Source organism: Solea senegalensis, linkage group LG1 (assembly GCF_019176455.1).
Source record: "Solea senegalensis isolate Sse05_10M linkage group LG1, IFAPA_SoseM_1, whole genome shotgun sequence".
NCBI classification, from domain to species: Eukaryota; Metazoa; Chordata; class Actinopteri; order Pleuronectiformes; family Soleidae; genus Solea; species Solea senegalensis.
In genome coordinates, this window is record NC_058021.1 from 16,583,094 (window position 1) to 16,607,398 (window position 24,305).

Consider the following 24,305-nt stretch of genomic DNA (forward strand, 5'->3'; position numbering starts at 1 on the left):
CTCTTGCACACTGTGCACGGCAGCAGCAGCAGTAGCAGCAGCAGTAGCAGCAGCAGCTCTCCTCCTCTCTCAGTCAGGATGCTGATGCTGATGCTGCTGCTGTGAGAGAAATCAAAGCGCAGGCGTGGAGTCAGGAGGGAGGGAGAGTATCTTGCGCAGACTGGCTACTGTACATGGCCACTGATGCTGCTGGGTAGATGTAGCCCCTGATGTAAATAAGAATGGCGAGAGCGCGTCCAACATGCCGCGTTATCTCCGCTTGACATCGCAACATTTCGACGCCGCCATCGGGATATTTCTTTTTTATTTTTGTGTCCTCCAGTTTTCATGCCCACTCTTTGCCTTGACAGCTCGCCTGATGGTTTTCATTTGACACGAGAGCCACAGCATCAGACGGGCGGCTTCTTCTAATAAACACTCGGGGAAAAACAGGTCATTATGACCTTAGTATCCACCAGTAAAAGAAAACCATCGGATTGCTTTTACGCAGCAGCATTCTGCTTGCATTTTCTGCTTTGGATTCCGTGTGCCGTGTCCGGAGAGGAGCATCATCACTTCAGCGTTGAGGTAAGATAAATGGCCTTTCCCTCCCCTCGTCATGAATGACCGTGCCATCTCTCCTCCACATCATTTGCCTCAGCGTGAAAAGCACATACGTGTGTGTGTGTGTGTGTGTGTGCGACGAGTCTTCACGCCATCCGTGTGCGCAATTACCTTAAAGCAGGAACACGGAGACATTATCAGGGCAGCTCACGTAGCTCAGTGAACAGAGGAAATAACGCACATCCCTCATTCGTAGGGTGCAATGATACAGATGGATGCTCATTTAAGGTTATTACACTGCGGTGCATCATGAGCTGAGCTGATCCAACTGCAGGCTGCATCTCTGTATATGAACAATTAAGATGCGTGTAGAGCTTCATAGTGTTGGTTCTTGTTTGTTTTTTTTGAGACAGGTCATCACAAAGCCTGAGATGCTTTGGCAGCATCGTAGTGTTGGAGGAAACGAAGCATTTTTGCACAGTTGCATAATAGGATTATCATTTTTGTACCTTCCTTAACTGATGCCAACTCTGTCCATATCACAGACTCCCCTCCCACCAGTGAGGGGAAAAAATAAATGCTGACAATCTCACTCAAACACACACACACACACACAGGGTTGAGCAGCTATTCCTCCTGAGACACCTCACTGACTTCCATTCATTTGGAAAGTCTAAACACAGCATTATCCCTAACCTTAACCATAACTAGTTAATGCCTAACCCAAACCGTACCCAACTCGAATAATAGCCCTCACAAACAAGATTCTGCCACATTAGGACCGGGTTTTGGTCTCCGTGAGGACGACTGGTCCTGACAAGGTCGGTGTTTATGCCAGAAAATGACCTAAAGAGATAACTATACAAGTTTGAGCCTTGTTAGAATGCTGTATTCATTTGGAGAGTCTAACAAAACCTTATCCCCGACCTTAACCTTAAGTTCAATCAAACCACTATTCACATCTTGATCTAAACCTTAACCTTTAACCAAACCCAATTCTAATCCTAGCCCTTAAACCAAGATTTAAACCCTTTAAAGTTGTGAGGACCAGCCGAAATGGCTCCACAGAGGGTCCTCACAAAGATAGGTTTGACTCAAAATGTGTCCCAACAGCCTACTGTAAAGACATGTAAACACACACACACAGCATTATTCAGTTTTATAGATGACAGAAATGTACCTGATCTCTCTCTCTCTGAAATGCTTTGAACCTACACAACACACACAGGAAACACACCCACGGGGGAAAAATGGGATAAACAAGGAGTTTAGCTCAGCAGAAAGGGAGGTAGAGGCAGAAAAGGGGGGAGGAAAAGCCAGAAGAGACAGTTAGTCAGATTAGCTATAGCTGGAACATTGCTGTAGTGGACTGTATTGATGGGGGGACAGTGGGTTGGACAGCTGTGGGTCACACAGAGACCTCGTGGCTTTAAGCGAGACGAGTGAATGAGGCAGTGACCCACGGTCGGTGCTTTGACTCATCTCTCTCTTTTCCGTATCAGCTGCAATCTCTCTTTGTAGGGCAAGTGGAGGCAGGGCCACGCAGTCCTACACATGTGCACTGACCAGCAGCTGCAAGACATCGACTCTGACTAAGGTCATAAAAAAGGGATTTGAATGCAAAGCTCTTTTAAATGTCAACAGTAACATACAAACGTAAAAGTATTACACGCACACACAGCCTCCTGTGAGCTGAAAGATTAATACTATAGCAGTTGATCTATTTTGATATTGGCACTGGAGGAAGCAAGTTTGTGGCTGGATTTTTGCCAGTTGTCTTCCCAATTTTTTTTTTTTTTTTTTTACCAGCAAATTGGATTCACCACTTACTGGAATCAAAGGGAAGCGTAATGCAGACAACTTTGCCCTAATTACACAGCTATGGCACTATACTCTCACTATTACATAAGTACAGTTTTGATAAAAGACAATGATAGGAAAATATTTAAGCATCGCCCCGTTTCCTTAAAGGGGCCCCGCCGGCAGAACACAATGTTTAAAGGTAGAGGATGTGATTTAAATAGTCTGACCTTTCCCCCCTGGACAGTCTGAATCAATTTTTTTGATTTCGTTTTTCCTGAATATGTGTATAATATGTATATCATGTAATATAACTTATAATAGAATGTTAATGTGAGTTTTTGTTGAACCTTTGTTGTTGTGAATCCAATCACTACTCATTAGAACTTTATTATCACATTGTAACTTCTTTTTTTTCATCCAAAAGGTTATTTGACAAATATGATCAGTGCCACAAGTGCACCCTTGGTAAATGGGAATAATACATAAATCCTTATATGGAAATCAAGCGAGTGTGTGTTTATAGGTCACATATTCAGACTTAAAAAAATGCGTTTTCTCGCTCTCTTATGTGTCAAAGTTAGGATTCATTTTGGCGACAGTTGTGCACAATAGTTACACAATAGACCGTTTCTCTTTCATTTTTGTTCATAAAAACGAGCCAAGCGAACTTTGAACAGTGACGTATTTCACAAATTCAATCCGATTTAAAAGAAATTGAGTACTTTTTGCTCAGGTGTGTTATAATTTCATTAGAGTGCCTAGTTTGTGCTGAAAAAATGGATATAAGGCACTCTATATTGTTTTAACACGGTAATGGCCTAAATACTCTAAAGGTTATGTATTTGTATTATAGACATGATAGTTTTTGGGTTTCTTGGGTTTACTGCAGTGTAAACACAAAATGCAGATTATAGAAACAGACCTGAACTGTGATGGTTTATCAGATGAAGGATGGAAAAGGGGGGGGAAAGAATTATAATTGGCTATTGGCTTTGCTGATTTCTAAAGATATCAGTATTGACATCGGCCACAGAAAAGCCCAGCTCAGTCAATCTTTATTCTTGTAAGTGTATTGGTTGGTATGCGGCATATCTGTAAAATCAGAGTGTGTGTGTGTGCAGATTTTCATTTCTATTAAGAAAAGAAGACAGCGAGAGAGAGAGAATTGATTGAACTGGTTTCACAAAATGACAAAATTCACATCTGCAGCTAATTACAAGACTTGAAGAGAGCAGACTCTCCTTCACAGTCTTAGTTTTAAAATAGCCGCAGCATAAACGTCCTAATCTAATCTAATCCTTTTCTCATCTTCTCCCCGACCAGGGATGGCTACAGAGGTACGGCTACCTTCCCCGCACCGAACCGGGAATGTCAGTCCTGCGCTCGGCACAAACCATGCACTCAGCCATCGCTGCCATGCAGCGCGTCTATGGTCTCAATGTCACAGGGACACTGGATGAGAAAACCAAGGAGTGAGTATACACACGTGCCGCAGGTGTGACCGCACAAAAACACTAGGCTGCAAACGCCCATGCACTTCCACTCGGGCTGCTGATGCTGATGTTAATGCGAGATGCTCCACTCATTCATTTAAAATGCAGAGAGAGAATCGCTATCAATATTTCAGTGAATTAGTGACGAACAGAAAGGAGAGATGTTCAGCTGTAGCCACACGCCTCCTCTCACCTCACCTGAAACAACCTCAGGTCGAAGGTTTTAACACTTTTCCTTCTTCTCACTTTGCATGATGATGATGATGGTGGTGATGATGATGATGATGCAGTGATATCACGCTGAGGTGAGAATTCATATTTTGCCTTTGTGTTGTGCGTGTGTTTTGTGCCTGTGATAATCGGAAGTGGTATGAATGAGGGAAAACAGTAGTCGTCGTATGTGGCATCACTTCATTCTGTGATAATAGAGAACTACTGCTTCAGTGCAGGCATGGGCAAGGTAGTTTTGAAGGTTATATAATAACATTGACGAGAGTGATGTTATATATTTTGACGAGTTGTGTACTTTTTCCAACACTCTTTAGGAATTTTCATTTCTGCTAAAGATAATGGACCATTCCATGCTGGTCGCCTCATCTGCTTTCCCAATGTCTGCAGTAACTTGTGGGTCAAACCACTCCTCAAAAGGGAAGAAGAATGTGGTTTTTAATAACTGCCATGTTACAAATGACGTATTTCTGTTCTTAGAACCTCTGATAAATGTCACCATGTCACCATAATTCATCCAAAAATGTGTTGTTTTAATTTGTTGATGACCTTTTTCATGTATTTCATATTCACTTTGTACATTTGTTTATTGAGAACACTGCGTTTCATGCAGGCGTGATACGTAGATTGTTCAAAGCTATTCTTTTATCTTATTTGTTATTATTAGACAGTTCTATTATAGCGGATAGTGGAGAAAAAAAGGAAGAAAATTGGCTAAATATATGGACAAAGAAATTTACATCAGCCATCTGCTGCCCTGATTTCTAAAACGTAGGTATCGGCAAAAAGAAAAATCAGTCGACCTCTACTTCTCTTTGCTGTTCTCTGCATGTTCTGCCTCTGAAACCCTCCCCTGAAAAGCATCACATGCACAGGGGAATTAAATAAGACAACAGGACAATAACTAAGTCTTTTATTATTGTTTTGATTGAGCGATGCCCAGTGGCAGAAGTCTGTCATACAGTGTGCTTTATGAACAGTTGCTTATGACTCATCATCAAGTGCAATACATGCATAGCAATATTTGAAGTAGCAGCAGTGGGTTTACATAAAATCAATTACTGTAGATCATGTAATACACGAATTTAATTTAAATTGAACACGTATTACCAACGCAACACAATTAACTGTCATTACAGATTTAGGTGAAGTTAACTCGTCTTTTATTCAGGGCCGTAGTCGCTCTCGTAGCAGAACAGGATCCATATCAAATACAATAGATTGTGTGTTTAATGGAAAACCCCAGTCATCTAAAAATAAGACTATTTAAAGCTGTAATGGCAATACCATAATACTGGCCCGTGCCTACTTCAGTGCCTAATATTGTGGTGTAACTTAACTTAAAATCATCTACTTCCCTCTCTCCTCTCCTCCAAGTTGGATGCAAAAGCCTCGCTGTGGAGTTCCGGACAAATTTAAAAGTGCTTCGAGGTCACGTAGCCGGCGATACGCGCTGACAGGACAGAGGTGGCAGCGGACGCACATCACCTACAGGTGAGAAGACAGTGGGGGCAGTTGTCATAGCGATCCGTGACTTTACCACGTTTACTGTTGGGTTCCGTTTGCACCAGCATTCATTTATTTCTCTCAGCTCGGCTCAAGCCTCTCCTCCTCTTTAACCACCTGGGATCTCATGCCTTTTGTTGTCATAGAGACCGCGCAGTTGCGTCACAAATGTGGGGGCACGCGCACCGAAATAAAAGTCACACTCACACGTTCAGAAACACATAGATTAACACTTACATCCTGTGTGTTATAAGCGTGTTCGTTTTCCAGTTTATTAATAGCCAGGGTGTTTGTTTTTCATTGTTTTTAATTCATTCTCCCCTTTCATAAAACGCAACCCTCTCGGCTGTGTAGTATGAAGGCTGGAGGCTCGGGGGCTTTTCTCAGCCTTATAGAAAAGTGTCTGAAAATCCTGAGTGTAAATTGTCTGTAGTCTCAGCAGAAATATGCAAACTCTCATCGTGTCCTGCCTGATTAAGATGCAGCGTCTCAGAGGCTCTGAGGGAAAAACCGATAGAGGGGTCTCTGGCACCACTGCAAATTGACAGGTTACAGCAGTTATAGATGATAACACTGTCAATTTATTCAAATCCTTCCTTCCTTCCTCGAATTTGAATTGACGTGCCACCTCCCGTAATGGAATGTCAATCAGTGCTGAGCCGGGGCGGCTGCTGACTGCACTTTTATTCATGAAAATGAGTGAAGAAGGAGGGAGAAGATTTCCCATTCCTCTCTGCCTGCCAGCGACTGATAACGGCTGCTGTGTTAAAAAGTTCAGCGGAAATCTGCCGGGCTTGAAATTATTGTGTCAAGCGCAACTTGTTTCGAGTGTCTGCTCATTATGAAAAGTACAAAAAAATGTTGAAATTACAATCACGGGACAACAAAGCACACGGCTGATGCAGTATGAATTTCCCCGCTGCCTTTTATTTTCTTGAATGTTTTACATCAATATTGTTGTTTGTTGTTGTTGTTTTTTAACATACAGTATACATAATGTAAACTTCTATCATGAGATCCACCACCATCTATCAGAACATCCCGCTTTTCTTCCCCACAGCATCAAAAATGTCACGCCAAAGGTGGGTGCCCGCGAGACCCATGATGCCATACGGCGCGCGTTTGACGTCTGGCAGGGTGTGACTCCGTTACGCTTCGAGGCCGTTCCGTACAGCGCCCTGGAGACTGGCAGGCGCGACGTGGACATCACCATCATCTTCGCTTCTGGTTTCCACGGTGACAGCTCACCCTTCGACGGGGAGGGAGGCTTCCTGGCGCATGCCTACTTCCCCGGGCCGGGCATCGGAGGGGACACACACTTTGACTCAGACGAGCCGTGGACCCTGGGGAACCCCAACCATGATGGTAAGACAGGAAAATGAATGTCTTTATTATCTAACAGTGTCCAACAGGTGTTTCAACTTGGAAATCAGTTTGAATGACCTGAGAGGAATAAGTCAATCTAGCAACCAGCAAACTAACTCAGGGTTCACAGGGTTACACGTAACCCTGTACCACCGAGGGTATGGCAGGCGACATGTTTGCGCAAGCGCACTTTGTGTTAGTGTAATTACGGAAAACATTCCAACAGTTTCTGAAAGCTGAGAAGTTAAAAGCCAAAGTGTGGTTGTAACGGTATTCGGACATTGAGACAAGAAGTCAAACAAATGTTATCACTTCACCCCATGGAGTGGGAGTGAAGTATTGATTTTGGTGGCTCTGTGTGTCTGTCTGTCTGTATGTACGTGCTTCCACCCTTGCACTTGCCACTACGACCAACAGAGGCCGCCAGAGGCTTGTTGCGTGAATGGGGCAAAGTCTGCCATCACTGATTGCCTTGTTTTAAATGTATTAAATCTGGTGCTTACTTTTTGTTTTTCTTCATATTAAATCGTTAATACACTATTTTAACTATTTTAACATGCAATAAGTTGTAAATAACTGCCAGATACTGAACGTTTTTCTGGAAAAATGGCCAAAAGCACTTAGTCACAGCGCATTTTCTGGTCCTTCTATGGTTAAAATAAGCAAAAAACAGACATTTTGAGGGTTAGGTGTTAAAGGGTTAAATTGTAGAATAATCCCTATAATAAACTGCAAACATGTTTAGGTTCCAGTGGATGTTCAGAAACAGCAGACTGCATGGATAAATGATGGAACGAGATGAGTAGGTTGTCTTGTCTGCACACTAATCATCATAATAATAATGATGTACATATAATGTGGTTACTAAAGTAGAAAGTTTGACAATGACTGTGTAACACTGAGGCTAAATAAGTTCACACTTCTGTACTATCTTCAGACGCAGAACAATGGAGTTGTTCAGATCTGTTATTTTTCTGCGCTGCTGCAAATGCCAAATATTTGTTTTATGTTTATTTATTTGTCCAACGCTTCATCTTCATCTACTTATAAATCCAGATATTTGGATGAAAAAAAAAGAGAGCGAGAGGAGAGAAAGAACAGGGTGGTTAGGAGTGGGAGAATGTGAAAATGAGACACCAGTAATAAGGCAAAAGTAGTGCAGTGTAGTGCAGCAAAGGAAACGACTGCATTAAAGGAAGAAATTGAGATTGGTGTGGAGAGAAAAAAAAGCAAGTGAAGACGGCAGAGAAATAGTGTTATGTGCTGTGCTCATGGCAAAGTAAATTGGTGAAAAAACTGAGGCAAGCGTGGAGAGAGTTCAGGGATTAAGACAGAAAATGTATTTAAGGTAAAAACAAATAATGGGAAGGAAAAAAAACAGAAGTCAGGAGAGCAACGGGGCTGGTGTGTCAGTGCTGATGATAAATAATAAAAAAGAAATATGCAGAGATGTCTTTGATGCTCGGTAAAGATGCATCACTCCATCTGTCAGGATTGTGATGTTGTTCCTGCATAATAAGCTCTACAGATGACAGGATGGAAAGCAACGCTATATTAAGACCCTGGTTTGCTGGCATGTGAATATGGTTATGTTGTTTTGAGTGTATTTGATGTAGCTCAGTGGTCTTTTTCATGTCAGGTCATGTTATGTTGTGTTATTTTATGTTTTGTCGTCTTACTTGTATTATGAGTGTGATAATGACTAGGTGTTTTGCAATGTGTTGTTGTGTTAGGTCATATCCTGTCATCATTGATGTTCCTATGTAAAGATAAACAAGTTTAAGTCACTGTCGATCCGCTTGAGTTGTTTGTTGTGACGTGGTTTTGCCTGGTAATGGGTTATATCTTGTATTTTTATGCTGTCATTTGTGTGATTTTGTGTTGTATGTCATCATAGGTAAATCATAGATTATAGGCAAACTGCGTTGAATGTGTCGTGGCACAAACAAATCCATACCTGCATGTTACTGCATGTTGGTGTAAAATGCGTCAGCTGTCCTCCTTCAGACTCTTTTGTTTTGTCTTTGGCAATTGTCTCGACTCCCCCCGTCAAATTCCTCCTTTTCTCGTGTCTGGAAAGTGACGCAACCACTGATGGACTTTTCACAGCAGTGTAACTGTGGACATGTGCGCTAATGGCAGCCCCGGCCTGTCTCCTGGGAGTCCTCGCAGGACATTACACGGCTTGGGTGAAAGCTGGTTTGCGTTCAAGTGGCGACTAGTCGCGATGTCAGTCACCCATGGAAAATCTAAACTCCCATTTGTGGACGGGATAGAGTTGTGTTGACGTTTTGCTCACGGACGTGCACAGACATCACCTACAACCAGGCTCCAATTGGATGTATGTTACCATCCATTGAAATCATGTTCTATAGACTTGAAACTCATCATTGAGTCTGTTAACTCCTCAGGAAAATGTATATTAACATCATAAATAAAGTGAGAACCAAACAGTGCAACCAGTGGATTCTCCCCCTGGTGGCTATTCAGTATATTCTTACTTCCTGTTGAACTTTGACCGGCTAAATTACGTGCACTTATACTGTAAGTGTTAGATAAAAGAAGCAGCGAGAAAAGGGTGAAACCTTTTACTCACTAGCTGTCGGTCAGTGGTCGTTCACTGCACTGCTGACAGGAGCGGATATCATATTTTAAAGGGCAACTATCTCCTGGGGACATCTTGAGTCAGAGACTGTTCATAAATGATGAACTTGCTTCTAAATTTAGGCTGACACCAAAAGCTGCCTACTTAATATAGACACCGAAAATGACATTATTTTTCTTCTTATTTAAAATAAGTAAATAAATTGTCCGTGTATTTGAATTGGATGCAGTGTTTGCTTGTGCTACGTCGACAGTTTTACGAGCGCAGTGTGTGTGTATGCGCGTGTTTGTGTTGTCACTGTTCTGTGGAGCTGCGGCTCACACGATGCAGCTTATCTCCTCTTATAGAGCAAGAGAGGGAAAAAGTGCTTATGCCTGGCAAGACCTCCACTAATCTTAACTTACACTCACTACACTGCGCCATATTAGTGCGACGCAGATTACCACAGCACTATGGAACTGCAAGAAGTCAGAGTATTTAACAGTTTTTCAATTATGGCCTGACAATACAATTGCCAGGTTCTGAGAGTTCAACTATTGGATTAGACAATTGGAGCATTTCCAATCGTCCACTTGCCTGCCGTTGGGATATTAAAGCTGCATTGTGTAACTTTTAGATATAAATTCATGTCTGTTGCATACATTTTTGCAAATGAGTTTGCACAACGCAGATCAGCGCCATGTGACGCTCTCTCTATGTTGATCAGTATAGTTTCTGCCCGGCAACAGTCCCACACTGCACCTCACTGTGTTCATTTTGACAGCAAGTTAGTTTTAGTCATATTTCAGTCATGTGAGATGTTTTTAGGCATCAGTTTAGGCAACTAAATATAATCATAGTCGATTAATTCTACTGTAAATTTAGTCGAGTCAAATCTAATGGGTTTGTTTGTATTATTTAAATGTTTCTCTCTCATCCTATCCATTTATTAGTTATTGTTATACAGTTTGAATTTACAACACAGATATAACAGTTTTGATATGAAACATTTTTATTTCTTTTAACAATCAAATCAAATACATTTTCTTCTTTTTGTTACACACTTGGTTCAATTTACAGAAGGTGAAACGTTAGTAGTAGAAAAGCTACGAAATGGTCGGAGTGTGGGGTCGAGAATGGTCCAGGAAAAGTTTCAGAAGTGAATTCTACTGCTAAGAGAAAGACCTGCATGGTCAGCAGTTTGACAGGATTGTGAGTTGGGGTGGGGCAGAGTGGGATTATAGAGACACGTCATGTAGAGGCGCTGGCAGTGTTTTTGGTAATTACTCAGAAATTCCTCAGGGGGAAAAGTTCACCTGAGCTTTAGAACTGATTGCACAGTGTAATTGTGGTAGATAATAATACACCTGGAACCATGAGGGACACAAAGGTTTTCTGTTACCGTTTTAAGGTTTTTTTCCACTGTATGCAGGCAGCACAAATACAGTATTGTCACATGATGCTTCCTCTCTTGCCTCTTATTACCTCGGAGGAGGTTTCAGTTTTGCCAGTGCTTGTCTGTCTGGTTTTGAGCAGATTTTGATGATATTTTCTGTGAATGTAGGTCATGACCCAAAGGAGAATCCATTTGATTTAGGTGGTGATTCGGATACAGTTCACCTTAAGAACTCATTGACAATAAGCCGACTTGGTGGAGGTTTGCCCTATGTGTGTTAGGGTTAGTGTCCATGTGTTTGCATTCTCGCCTCAGTTGTCCCTTTCTTTTTTCCAGGTAACGACCTGTTCTTGGTAGCGGTTCACGAGCTGGGCCATGCCCTCGGACTTGAGCACTCTAACGACCCCACTGCTATCATGGCTCCTTTCTACCAGTACATGGACACAGAGAACTTCAAACTACCTCATGATGACCTGCAGGGCATCCAGAACATCTATGGTAACACCGTACTGCATGGACACTCGTCTTCAGTCTGTACATGAGATTCTGTGTTGAAGTAACCAAGGCTATATCACAGAGAAACTAAAAATACTGAACATGTGAACAAGTAACTTCATCTGAGTAGCACGAATGCTGCTGCCTTAGTCATATTGGACTGAATGCAAATATCATCTGTTAAATAGGCCAGCCAAAACCTATTTGCAAAGCAACATGAGTCAGCTAACAGGCCAAATTATCTGTGCTAAAATTACAAAAAAAAATCATAATCCTGGCAAAGTCACCAGTTATTTCATTCTTGGACTCAAATTGGACAAGTTAACTTTACATTGAAAGAGCATAAAAATTGCCTTGACCTCAACATCTCAAAGACAAAAGAAGTTAATGACTAATGATCAAGGACACTTCACCACTCCCACACTGTTGGTTAATACGCAGCCAATAGAGAGTCACACAAACCTAAACAATAACTGATTACAAAGTCACCTCCCCAGCCCAACAGTGAAATCATTTTCTCCATATTTCAGCATGAAAACCCTGCAAACTTCATATCCGCCAGTCTGCCCTAGTTTAATTTTTTCATGTTGAATCTGTCATCACCTTCAACGTCAGCAGCAAAATGATTGGACCGGCACAGTAATCGTCCATCACTATTTGTGACAGAAGAAGCATAAATAACAAAAGGAACGGGGACAGTTTCACTCAGACACGACACAGTCACTCAGCCTCAGGCTGGAGACACAGATCACTCACTCTCAGGAATTAAAGAGCCATGTCAAGCTTTGTGCCAACATCCATCAGACTCATTATTGGTTGATATACACTACAGCCTATGACTGAGAATTCTATTTCGTATGCGACATGTTGGTGTACGACATGCTCCTTACAGAAAGATAAAGTTAAAGTATAGCAATCATAATAAAGGTAGTTGAACATATATAAAAACATGTGCAACAGCAGCCTCTAGTGTTTAGAGTGGTTATTGCAACCCCAATAAAGTGAGTTGCTTGATTTTCTGAAAATAGGGAAACAAGATGCAGCATTTATAGTTACACATACATACCTGTCCCAGTTAGGGATGCACAATATTATCAGAATCAGAATCAGAATCAGAAGAGCTTTATTGCCAAGTACGATTTGCACATACAAGGAATTTGTTCTGGTGTCATTGGCGCATAACAAGCATACAAAATTTTCTAAAGTGAACAGTAAACGTATATATACACAGTATATAAATGTTTTTAAAGATGAAAAAGAGCACTACAGAAAGAGCAGTAAAGAGCAGTACGACTGGGCAGAAGTGAGTAACAGTGCAAAGTGCAAAGTTCACAGTAATGACGTTAATATAACGCATAAAAAGGATGTAATGATAATGTGACATGTAGAGGCAGAGGAGGAGTGTGAGGAGTCAGAGTGTCAGGGGGGGTCTCCGGGCCTTGTTGATAAGGCTAGTAGCAGACGGGAAAAAACTGTTCTTGTGGCGTGAGGTTCTGGTCCTGATGGACCGCAGCCTCCTGCCAGAGGGGAGTGACTCAAAGAGTTTCTGTCCGGGGTGGGAGGGATCAGCCATAATCTTTCCTGCACGCCTCAGAGTTCTGGAGGCGAACAGGTCCTGGAGAGATGGAAGATTGCAGCCGATCATCTTCTCTGCAGACCGAATGACACGCTGCAGTCTGCCCTTGTCCTTGGCCGTGGCAGCAGCGTACCAAATGGTGATGGAGGAGGTGAGGATGGACTCAATGATGGAGGAGTAGAAGTGCACCATCATTGTCTTTGGCAGGTTGAATTTCTTCAGCTGCCGCAGGAAGTACATCCTCTGCTGGGCTTTTTTGATGAGAGAGCTGATGTTCAGCTCCCACTTGAGGTCCTGGGTGATGATAGTTCCCAGGAAGCGAAAGGAATCCACAGTGTCAACTGTGGAGTCACAGAGGTTGATGGGTGCAGGTGAGGCTGAGTTCTTCCTGAAGTCCACGACCATCTCCACTGTCTTTAGAGCGTTGAGCTCTAGGTTGTTTCGGTTGCACCAAGTGACCAGCTGGTCAACCTCCCACCTGTAGGCAGACTCGTCACCATCAGAGATGAGTCCGATGAGGGTGGTGTCGTCCGCAAACTTCAGGAGCTTGACGGACTGGTGACTGGAGGTGCAACTGTTTGTGTACAGGGAGAAGAGCAGAGGAGAAAGAACGCAGCCCTGGGGGGATCCGGTGCTGATGACCTGTGAGTCGGAGACATGTTTTCCCAGCTTCACATGCTGCTTCCTGTCAGACAGGAAGTCAGTGATCCACCTGCAGATGGAGTCAGGCACGCTCAGCTTGGAGAGCTTCTCCTGGAGCAAAGCCGGGATGATGGTGTTGAAGGCAGAGCTGAAATCCACAAACAGGATCCTGGCGTAGGTTCCTGCAGAGTCCAGGTGCTGGAGGATGTGGTGGAGGGCCAGATTAATTGCATCGTCTACAGACCTGTTGGCTCTGTAGGCAAACTGCAGTGGGTCCAGGAGGGGGTTGGTGATGGCTTTCAGGTGTGAAAGCACAAGACGCTCAAAGGACTTCATAACCACAGAGGTCAGGGCGACGGGTCTGTAGTCATTGAGTCCTGTGGTCCTTGGCTTTTTGGGAACAGGGATTATTGTCGAGGTCTTGAAGCAGGCTGGCACGTGACATGTCTCCAATGAGGTGTTGAAAATGTCTGTGAACACTGGAGACAGCTGATCAGTGCAGTGCTTCAAGCTGGATGGGGAGACAGAATCCGGACCAGCTGCTTTCCTGGGATTCTGTTTCCTGAAGAGTTTGTTGACGTCCCTCTCGTGGATTGAAAGAGTCAACACTGAGGTGGGTGGGGAGGTGGAGGGGGGGACCTTTAAGGTGGGCATTGGTGGAGATGCCCAGGCCCCTGCTGAGGTGGGGGAGGTGTAGGTGAAACACTGGAGCTGGGGGAGTTGGGAGGTGTTGTGGGGGATGTTTTCAGGACTGTCTCTCTGTCTTTGAAAGCGGCAGTAGAACTCGTTCAGGTCGTTGGCTAGGCGTTGGTCGTTAAATTATTGGCTCAATATCGGTATTGGCAAGATATTGGCTTGAAAATGTATTATCGGATATCGGCAAACACGCCAACATCTGCCGATATATTAGGAGGCTAAATATGCTGCTACTTCCTTGACTGCTTTTTGCATTTATTTATTTATTTTGCTCAATGAAGAAAATGTATATCTACATCTGCCGCGACATGAGTATGCAAAGGATTATGTTAATTTCACGACAGAAGAGACTATATGTCCTAAAGTATTTGTATCATATCGGCCCAAGCACTCCCGATATGTATGATACAACCAAAAGGTCCAATATTGTGCATCCCGATTCCCACTTGTTTGTTTTTTAAAAATAATCTATTTCATTAATGTTCGCATTTCAGCAACACAGGGAATTTCAAATTGAATGTGTGTCTGCTTGAGAGCAGCACTGAGAGCAGAATTTTGTCCTGATCACGGACTGTAACGAAGGTATACAGCAAAATAAGAGAGAGACAGAGAGAGGGGGAGAGCGTCGGCGAACCTTGGCTGAAATTCCATGTGTTGCTTCCCCGTCAGGGCCAATATTATCCATGTCTGTTGTGGTCTGTCACATTTTTCGTTCATCTATAATTTAACATAATATCTCCACTGCAAACCCCATGTTTTTCTTGTCATCTAGTTGAGACATGGTTGAAAGGGATATAAAGGTTTTTAGGTCTGGTATCGTAGCTGCTGTCTGCACTGTGCCGCAGGTGCACTCGTGGGAATAATACACCCAACTCCTTATATAGACATCCATTATTCAGACTGTTTTTTTAAAAAGTCGTATTATGTGTTGTTGAGTCAAAGTTATGATTCATTTTATATAGCATTTTAGGTAGTGATATAAAGTAGCAATAAATGTGCAGAAGACACAAAATTTAATTTTTGTTCATAAAAATTTGCCATGCGAACTTTGAAATGTGAAATTTCACAAATTCAATCTGATTTTAAACATTTTGAGTACCTTTTGTTCAGGCATGTTTATATGGTTGGTGAAAATGAAATTTCTTTTTCATCAGATTGCTTAGGTTGTGCTGAAAAGAGGATAGAAGACACTCTATATTGCACATTCTTATACCCTCTGTATATACTGTATGTGTTCTAAGGGTTAATCTTATAGACAAACATCCTATTTATTCTATGTTGCTGTTTCTCCAAGGTCCACCAGACAGAGCTCCGCAGCCAACCAGGCCCCCACCCACAGTCCCTCCACCTCGCTTCCACCCTCCCTCGGACCCGCGGAAGCACGATCGCCATGCCAGACCTCACCGTCCACCGCAGGGGGCCAAGCCCTCCAACCCCAACTCCAAACCCAACATCTGTGACGGGGGCTTCAACACGCTGGCCATCCTGAGACAGGAGCTTTTTGTGTTCAAGGTACAATAGATGGTGGTGATGATGATGACGAGCCTGATAATGATGATGATGATGATGATGGTTCTACCTCATCTATTTCAACAGGACCAATGGTTCTGGAGGGTACGTGATAACTCAGTAGTCCCTGGCTACCCCATGCAGATCAACTACTTCTGGAAAGGCTTGCCTCCCAAAATCGATGCAGTCTATGAAAACAGTGAAGGGAAATTTGTCTTTTTTAAAGGTAATAAAAACAAAAAGATTTTCACTATATTTATTTACCTAAAGACTCTCTCCCGAGTTTATGACCCTAGATATTTTTGCTGATTGGGAGTTGCAGGTGAACACAACAGTGTATGAGCAGTGTTTGCCAGGAAACACAAAAAAAAATTCAACTGGAAAGAAAAAATGTAAGAATGTAAAAAAGTATTTGCTGTTATCTGTTATCTAATTAAAAAAACAAATATAAAATGCTTTAAAGCTGCTGTTCTTACGGAACACAAATTATGTAACACATAAACAAACCACTTCCTGTGTGCAGCAGGGAAACGTCTCAGCGCAAGACAACATGTAAAACACTGTTATACGGCGTGAACTTGTGTGATCGTGATTAAAATCTAACAAACATTAGTTTCTATTTAAAGGTCACACGCGACACTTTCAATCAACGCTGTTTTCAAAGCAAAAAAACCCAAACTTTTTAAACATTCATTGCATTAATTACAGTTAACAACGGGACCTCACCAATGTGATATCTGGCAAATGTCAAAACAAATTAAATCTGCACCATTTATATACACATATGCATATATATATATGTGGTATATACAGTATATATATATATATATATATATATATGTATATATAAGTGTGAGCTCTTCTAATGTGCAGTACTGTGTTATTATGAAGTGATAGAGTGAGTGACTGAGAGGTTGTTTTGCATTCCCTATGATGACAGAACGGGCGCTCGTCTGGTGCAGACATCTGCCCATCAGGCAGATTAACATGACATCTGTCACTCAGTGGGTTCAGAGTGTCTCATGCTTTATTTATGTATGTGTGTGTGTGTGTGTGTGTGTGCGTGCGTGCGTAAACTTGTATCTACATCTTTGTGAGGACCACAAAAAAACGTATAAACTAAAGGGAGAGAGGACACTTTGTGAAAATGTCCTCTCTTTCAATATTTGGCAGTTATTTACACTTCATGTCAGGTTAAAATAGTGTATTAACAATTTAAAATGAAGAAGACCAAATGTTTTATTTGGGTAAAACACTGTAGTACACCAAAAAACTTATTTAAAATAACAGGCCAAAAAAAAATGGAAACTTATCTCCTCTCTTGTGACAAAGACGCTGATTCAGCAGTGACTGAAATGACCATAATAACCACATGTTGGCTTTGATGTGCAACTTCTCAGTGTAATGTGCAAACGTGTCTCTGTGTTAAAGGGTTAACACTTGGTTTTAGGGTTATGTCTATGATCGTCCTCACTAGGAAGGCTGTACAAGAATGCATGTGTGTGTGTGTGTGTTCCCACAGCAGCTTTCTTCACTACCTCAGACACGTATTATCAAACTGAATTAAAGGCAACAACAGCTTCAATAAAACTCCAAACAACAAGTCTCGGCGGTGTTGCCTGACAAGCGTCATCATCTTCCCGTTTATTGTGTTACACATAACACCGCATAGATTCTCTGCTGCCGAGGTATTTTGCAATAATGTTTGACCTTTGAAATCACGTGAATAAAAATAATCGCGTATACAGAAGGTTAGAATGAGCTGAGAGCAGACACTGGTTTCTTTTATTGAGGTCATCTTGATGAAACTGTCTTTGTCCCAGAGCCTCCTATAACCGTGTGTGTGTGTGTGTATTTTAGGAAACCGTTTCTGGGTCTTCAAGGACACAACTCTCCAGCCTTCATACCCTCAGGACATCTCGCTGTTTGGGAGCGGCATGCCCACTCAGAGCATCGAGACAGCTCTCTGGTGGGAGGATGTCGCGAAAACCTACTTCTTTAAAGGAGACAGGTCCGTGTGGAATGTTCATTAGTGCTGTTGCACTGTTGCTGATGTAGCGAAGCAGTGGAGAGGTGTAATCTCTCAGTTACCGCTCTCAATTACCTCGGTAACAGTGGACAAAAAGCTCAGTGTGACCCAGTGTTAGACCATCACTTTTCAGAATTGAATGCCTTTTCAGTCAAGAATAAGTACAAATGTGTGAGCATAACATAAACTATTCATAGATGGTGTGGGGTTTTTTTGTGTTTTTTTTTATACCTGCAGTTGGAAGTCAAGTCTTTTTGCAAAGCGGCCAAATCACACAATCTGTTGTTTATCTATGTGAGTTCTGAGGTTTGACACTGTGCCAGTTTGACTCACATGTTTGTTCAGCTGTCAAGATAAATCATGTCCTGAGAGGTCACAGGGCCACGTGGTCAAAGCTGACAAAATGCCTGGTCATGATACTGTCATCCGTCAAGCTGCTGCTGCACATTGTGAAAAACAGAGCATTCTGTCCAAATCCAGGTGGGATTATTCTTTGTGTAACAGCTTTGTGTGTGAACATCGCCTCAAAGGAAGTTCATGCTCTGAAACAAATCTGTGCGGCACGTAAATGCAGTATAGATGATCGGTTATCCATTTGATTGTAAAGAGTTTGTCGCTGATTGAAGGCTGTTTTTGAGTCTGGGTGTTAAGTTATAACAAAGAAATCAGTCATGTCATGTGTCATGATTCTTTCTACGATAATAATATCGAGTTATACGGCTTTGTTGTTGTCACATTTTCCTGCTGCATTAAAGAACTTCAGTCTTAAATAGACTTTTAAGATGTAATATACGTTTTAAAAAAGGTACAGTGTGTAAGATTAACAACAATTATTGGTGAATATGTATGTTTACCCTTCCCTTCCACGTAAGGAGAACCTAGGTAGCATTTAAAAGTGTTTGACCTCCTAAGATATAAATATAAAAGGCTCATTCTGGGATGATGAAAAACAACAAAACAATTCATACAATTAATGAATCATGCACTTGACTTGAAATCCTTATTTTTATGTTGCTGTACATATTACTATATCCAGGAATGTGTTATTACTTCCTATAGGGTTAGGGTTAGCATATAAACGTGATAGAGAATCTCTTTAAACCTTAGTTTTATGTCTGTCCTTTAGATACTGGAGGTACAATGAGGACATGAGGACCATGGACCCTGGTTATCCCAAACCCATCACCATCTGGAAGGGCATCCCAGAGTCTCCGCAGGGTGCTTTCGTGGATAAGGCTAATGGTATGCCCACTTTATTGACTCTTATACGACAGTCATGGAGAAAAATATAATCACAGTCATATTTAGTCTACTCAGCAGTGATGAAGAGGAATCTTTTATGTTGCTTTCTTGTATATTTTACATCACTTGTCGGACATGCGTCACTATAGATTGTTAAAAGATAAATCATTTTACAAGTCTGCTCGCATCTTTATGCCATATCAGTGCCATTTGCAGTGTTTGAAGTTTTTCATTTTAAGTTTAAGGACGCACTGATGCACAAAGCTATGCTTCAGTCTGATCCCAGTGAACCATGTGACCTTGTATTTATGGTTTGTGGGTAATAATTCATGTAGTAATTACATATTTACAAAGCACGATTAGGATCACAGTTAATGTTGTTATTGTAGGCTGATACATGGAGGTTCTGTAAAGGTTGACCTGCAGTCTTTTGAGCAGATATTTGTGTGATCAAACACTTCTTTCTTCTAGAGCAGTGAACAAACTCTGTTATCATGTATTATTCCTATGTATATATATATGTATATATTCTCCACTTTTCACAACACCAGTACATTAAAGCCATGGTTCTCAAACTGTGGTTTTACCACCAGTGGTATGTGACCTTCCTCTGGTGGTACTTGTAGGGAAATGAGATCAGAAATACTGTTCTTGTGGCGGCTATGAAAAGTTAAAGACTATCTAACCCCAAAATAAACGGAAACACAGAATCAAACCATGAAGAGTGCAAGAAAAAGAGCAGAAAAAGAAACACGAGCAATTAGTCGACGGGAAAACTTACACAAGAAAACAAATTCTAGTTATTCGTGTTGCGATCAAGAAAAACACTGGTGCCACATGTGCAGACAAGACACACTGGCGAGGAGTGAATGGAAAAGCAGAGTATATAGGAAGCAGCAGGTGATGAGATGATGAGCTGCAGGTGTGCGACTCAGAGACTCCGCCCACACCCACCAGCCAACCTCCTGAAACAGGAAACAGGAAACTGACAAAATAAGACACAGAACATGAACATGATAAAACAGTTCTACTGCATATACCAGGGTACAGTATGTGATCGAGGAGTGGAGCTGAGCAATGAAGAGTGCGTAGAAAATGAAACAAACAACAAAAGACGTTCCTTTAATTAAATAATAATAATAATTAGAGTCCACTTATCTCTCACTCCATCTTAATCTAATCTCGCTATACCAGTGTCAGAGGTATATGTGAGGAAGAGGAGGATGATGTGAGGAGAGAGCAAATTATCTTACTGGGGATAAATCTGACTTTGCTCAGCATATTTACACCACTGTATTTTAACAATGCTGATAATGGTGTTCGTTTGAGAGCTCAGGTGGTATTTGGTATAATGTATTTGTGGTAATAAACCTACTTAACCTTAAGGAGGAAAATTTTAATTAGATACAGCATTTTTGCAGAAACACTGTTTAATCTTTGTAGATGTCATTACATACTGGACTTCTCTACCTTTGTGTGTAAAATCTATGTTTATGTGTGCATGTGTCCCCCCTCCGTCTAGGTTTTACCTACTTTTACAAAGGAAAGGAGTACTGGAAGTTCAACAACCAGCTGCTGAGAGTGGAGCCCGGCTACCCGAGGTCCATCCTGAGGGACTTCATGGGTTGCGATGGCCTCCCTGCCGACCCTGACTGGGACTGGAACCCCCCGGTGGCAGAGGAGCGCCACTATGACAATGGTGATGTGGACGTTGTCATCAAACTGGACAGCACGGGGGGCACCGAGAAAGCAGTGGCCATAGCTATCCCCTGTGTCCTGGCGCTGTGCATGATGGTCCTCCTCTACACTGTTTTCCAGTTCAGGAGGAAGAGCACAAAGCGGCACATACTGTACTGCAAGCGCTCCATGCAGGAGTGGGTCTGAGGGATTGTTATATAGAGATGGGATGTGAAGCTCTGATAAAGGTCTAGTTATTGCTTGAAGCCCTAAGTACTGTTCTTGGAAGCACTGGTAAGGGTGCGGCACGTGAGGATTGCCATGTTGGCAAATTTGAAAATGGCTTGTGCTAATAATGTGCAAGGTGCAAGGAAGCGTACCAATCAGCAGAACTCCTCTGAAGACAGTGAGGGAGCCACATCTCCCGTGTCCAGCCAATATGTATGTATCTGCTTTTTGTTTTGTTTGTTTTTTTCCTCCTGTACATTGAAATGAACTCCATTAAGTGAGACCTTTGTCTATCCTCGTCTCTGCACGTCGCTTAAAAAAAGCCCCTCGCACTAACTTCAGTGGACAAATTAGATTCAACATTTCATGATAATGAATGAAGGGTCCAGTAAAAAAAAAAAATAAAAAAAATAAATCATTGTGTGGAGGACTGATACACAAACCAAATATGACCTTTTCTTCCAAAGAGGATTACTGCTCAATTTTAATTTTTTTTTTAATTTTGTTTTGATGGCATCTTTTTTCCTTCACGGAACAAATGTTGTGGCATCATCCTTTAGATTTTTCTTTTGCCATTTCTATTCATATCCACCCCGTCTGCTCTATAATCTGTGGGGATAGGAAGCAGCCGGTAGTGAGAACTAGGAACTCGTGACTGTTGTGGCGGTCTGTCTCCAAAACAGGGGCCAAAAACCTCTCTGCAATATTTATGAGACTGCCTTAATCACAGATTGCTTAAACTCCCTTCTCTTTCTCTCTCTGTTGCTCTGGTAACTGGGGACTAAGTGACATGATAGGAATACTGAAAGTGTATAAGGGCATTGATTAGCTCCCATAATGCAATGTCAAAACCAGTAAGGAAAGTTTGATCCAAAATGGGTTCAGTGCTTTTAAAAAAATGTGCTACATGATGGATTTTATTCCCAGCCTCACTCAAGGGTAAATGAGAGAGACTGCGAAGGTGAGTTTTATATGTGTGTGTGTGTGTGTGTGTGTAAAAAGAGAGATTCATTTCCCCCACTGTATGTACTGTAGTGTTCGTTATTGAATGGTTAACATCCTGCTTCCCTACTTTCTTTTCCTGCCCAGTTTGGACACTTACTCTCCAGTCAATTATCACTCTGTAGATTTTCAGCTTCACAAATCCTTTTCTTTCTCCCCAGCCCTCAACGTTTGTACAAGGTTTCTTAGTTTGCATCACATTTTACGTGGCACAGAACACAGAGAAAGAGAGGAGAGATGGAAAAAAAATCCTTGTAGTTAACAGCCACGCCAGTCTTTTTGCTCAGTTTCTCCATCTTGCAAATAGTTTTTGAGGAATTTAATGAGCCGAAATAAAGACATTCTCGATCTGGACGGTGACTGATTTATGCACTGTCATTGTTATTAACCACTGTACTAAAACTAAACACTTGTTCTCCATGATTAAATTACTAATACATGTTTATAGGACTACTCTAACATTATTAGTATTTACGTTCATATTGGGAATCAGAATTAGCAAAACACTATTAAATTAATTATTACATTATTTTTTTTGACATATCTTAGCTTTGTCATGCTATGTGATTACTATATTACAGTATGAAATGAAACAGTTTAATGAGGGAAGCATGAAGGACAACGCGACAGATGTGACGTGAGATGGAGCTAAACTGAGCAGATGCTTTTTTTTCCCTTCTCCTTGTATTATATTATAAATGCAACGCACAGCCTGGATCTTAATGAACTATACTGTATTGTCTCGCTGTTGCCTTTGGTCGCCTGCCACACATGAGAGGTTTTCAGACGACCTGTCTGAGCATTCCTGACTGGATTTGTTTCATATGTGTGCTTCATGTTTGTGTTCACCTGCTACTTGAAATGGTCAGCGTCTCACACAATCTTCCGTTGATATTAAGGCACTGCTATTTTATAACACATCAGCTAAGACAGTTAAAAAATATACTTTAAAATATGATTAAATGTCGCTTTTTCATCATTTCATCATTATCTGTCAGGTGTCAGACACCTAACAAAGTGACAAAAAATAAATAACAACAATAATAATAATAAGGACAATGCATGTCATTGTTAAAATGTGTCATTCTATCAAAGCTGTTGACCATGGATCATTCGAACACTATAGAGCTCCGTGCGTCACATGACTCAGTTTGTGTACACCACCATGTTGGCAGGAAAAGCCAGGAAAAGTTGCGTATTTAAAGTCAACACTACGTATTTAAAGTCCAGTACTTTTCAGAGTTTCAAACTGTCGCCTTTTCTAAACCCTTGTAAAAATGGGTAGCTTCCAGTTTGTTCTACGTATTTGAATTCTTCAAATGAAGACAGAATCTGCGCACACTGGAGAGAGAGAGAGAGGAGCGTTTTTGAAATGATGATCCATGGTCGCTGCAATTCAAGGTGGCGACAAAAACCTTTTTGGCTCAGTGTTGTGTGTGATGTCATATCAGTTTGTGCGTCCGTGGTGAGCGTCTCACGCGCGTGTAGGGTTTTAAACAATACGGTCAGGGAGGTGACTCCATACTGTATTAATTGCTGTATTTATTCCTCCGAGCTCTACACCTCCAGTCTTGCATCGCATTATCTTTAGAGCAAGAAGCTGTCCATAAAGTGGGTTTAAAATACAATGTTTTGTTTCTCACGGCCACCAAGTAATCCTCCTCCTTCTGTTACTGCCTCAACTACAAGCGGTTCATCTGATGTGAATGTTTTTTCTATCATGGCACGGTGAATCACAAACCTTCACAGGTTCATACACATCAACGTTGGACTTTTTGATACACATTTTAGAGGTGGACTTTGTGTGTAAGTCTTGACGCCCTGACCCGTCCCTGTTTTATCTCCGGACTCTTCAGTGCTTTTCTTTCTGAGTTTGCCTTGATACATGCTACTAAGCATTAGGGCTAATTCGGAGTGTCGCTAAAGGAAGTAGATGACGTCTGATCAGACAGCGGTCAATACACCTTTGAGAGGCACGAGTGCAGAAGAAAGAGGAGCATTTTGTGAATTGAGATGTGCATTGAGGTACATGCAGTATACACTCCAAGACATATAGCGTATGAGAAGTAATCATAATATGTACATAAAACATGTATATGGGGAAATTGTGTTTTTAATCCATCTGTTCATAAGGAGAGTGCTTTGTGTTGTAAATAAAACAAGTGCATAATGAGAGTGTCCTGTGTCATGTTCATGCACACATGGTTCCTCAAATCATTGCTTTGGATGATATTACAATACACTATTGTTTTGGCCTTGATTTTAGAAAGACAGGAAAACAGGGAAACATG

The 24,305-nt window shown here is 41.7% G+C and overlaps 1 protein-coding gene across 3 annotated transcripts; it reads left to right on the forward strand.

Moving 5' to 3' along the window:
* Window positions 1-123: 123 nt before the first annotated feature.
* mmp16b (matrix metallopeptidase 16b (membrane-inserted)) lies at window positions 124-24,187 on the forward strand. 3 transcript variants are annotated; one of them, XM_044040976.1, is made up of 11 exons: window positions 124-567; window positions 3,670-3,818; window positions 4,130-4,144; window positions 5,445-5,561; window positions 6,634-6,938; window positions 11,255-11,416; window positions 15,622-15,839; window positions 15,924-16,062; window positions 17,697-17,847; window positions 18,992-19,107; window positions 20,630-24,187. In XM_044040976.1, the coding sequence occupies exons 1-11, from the start codon at window positions 439-441 to the stop codon at window positions 20,989-20,991; spliced, it is 1,863 nt and encodes a 620-aa protein (XP_043896911.1). In that variant the 5' UTR covers window positions 124-438; the 3' UTR covers window positions 20,992-24,187. The 3 variants fall into 3 exon arrangements, with proteins under 3 accessions (XP_043896911.1, XP_043896918.1, XP_043896928.1); XM_044040983.1 differs by lacking the exon at window positions 4,130-4,144; XM_044040993.1 differs by lacking the exon at window positions 124-567 and having other exon boundaries at window positions 3,797-3,818; window positions 4,385-5,561.
* Window positions 24,188-24,305: the final 118 nt, after the last annotated feature.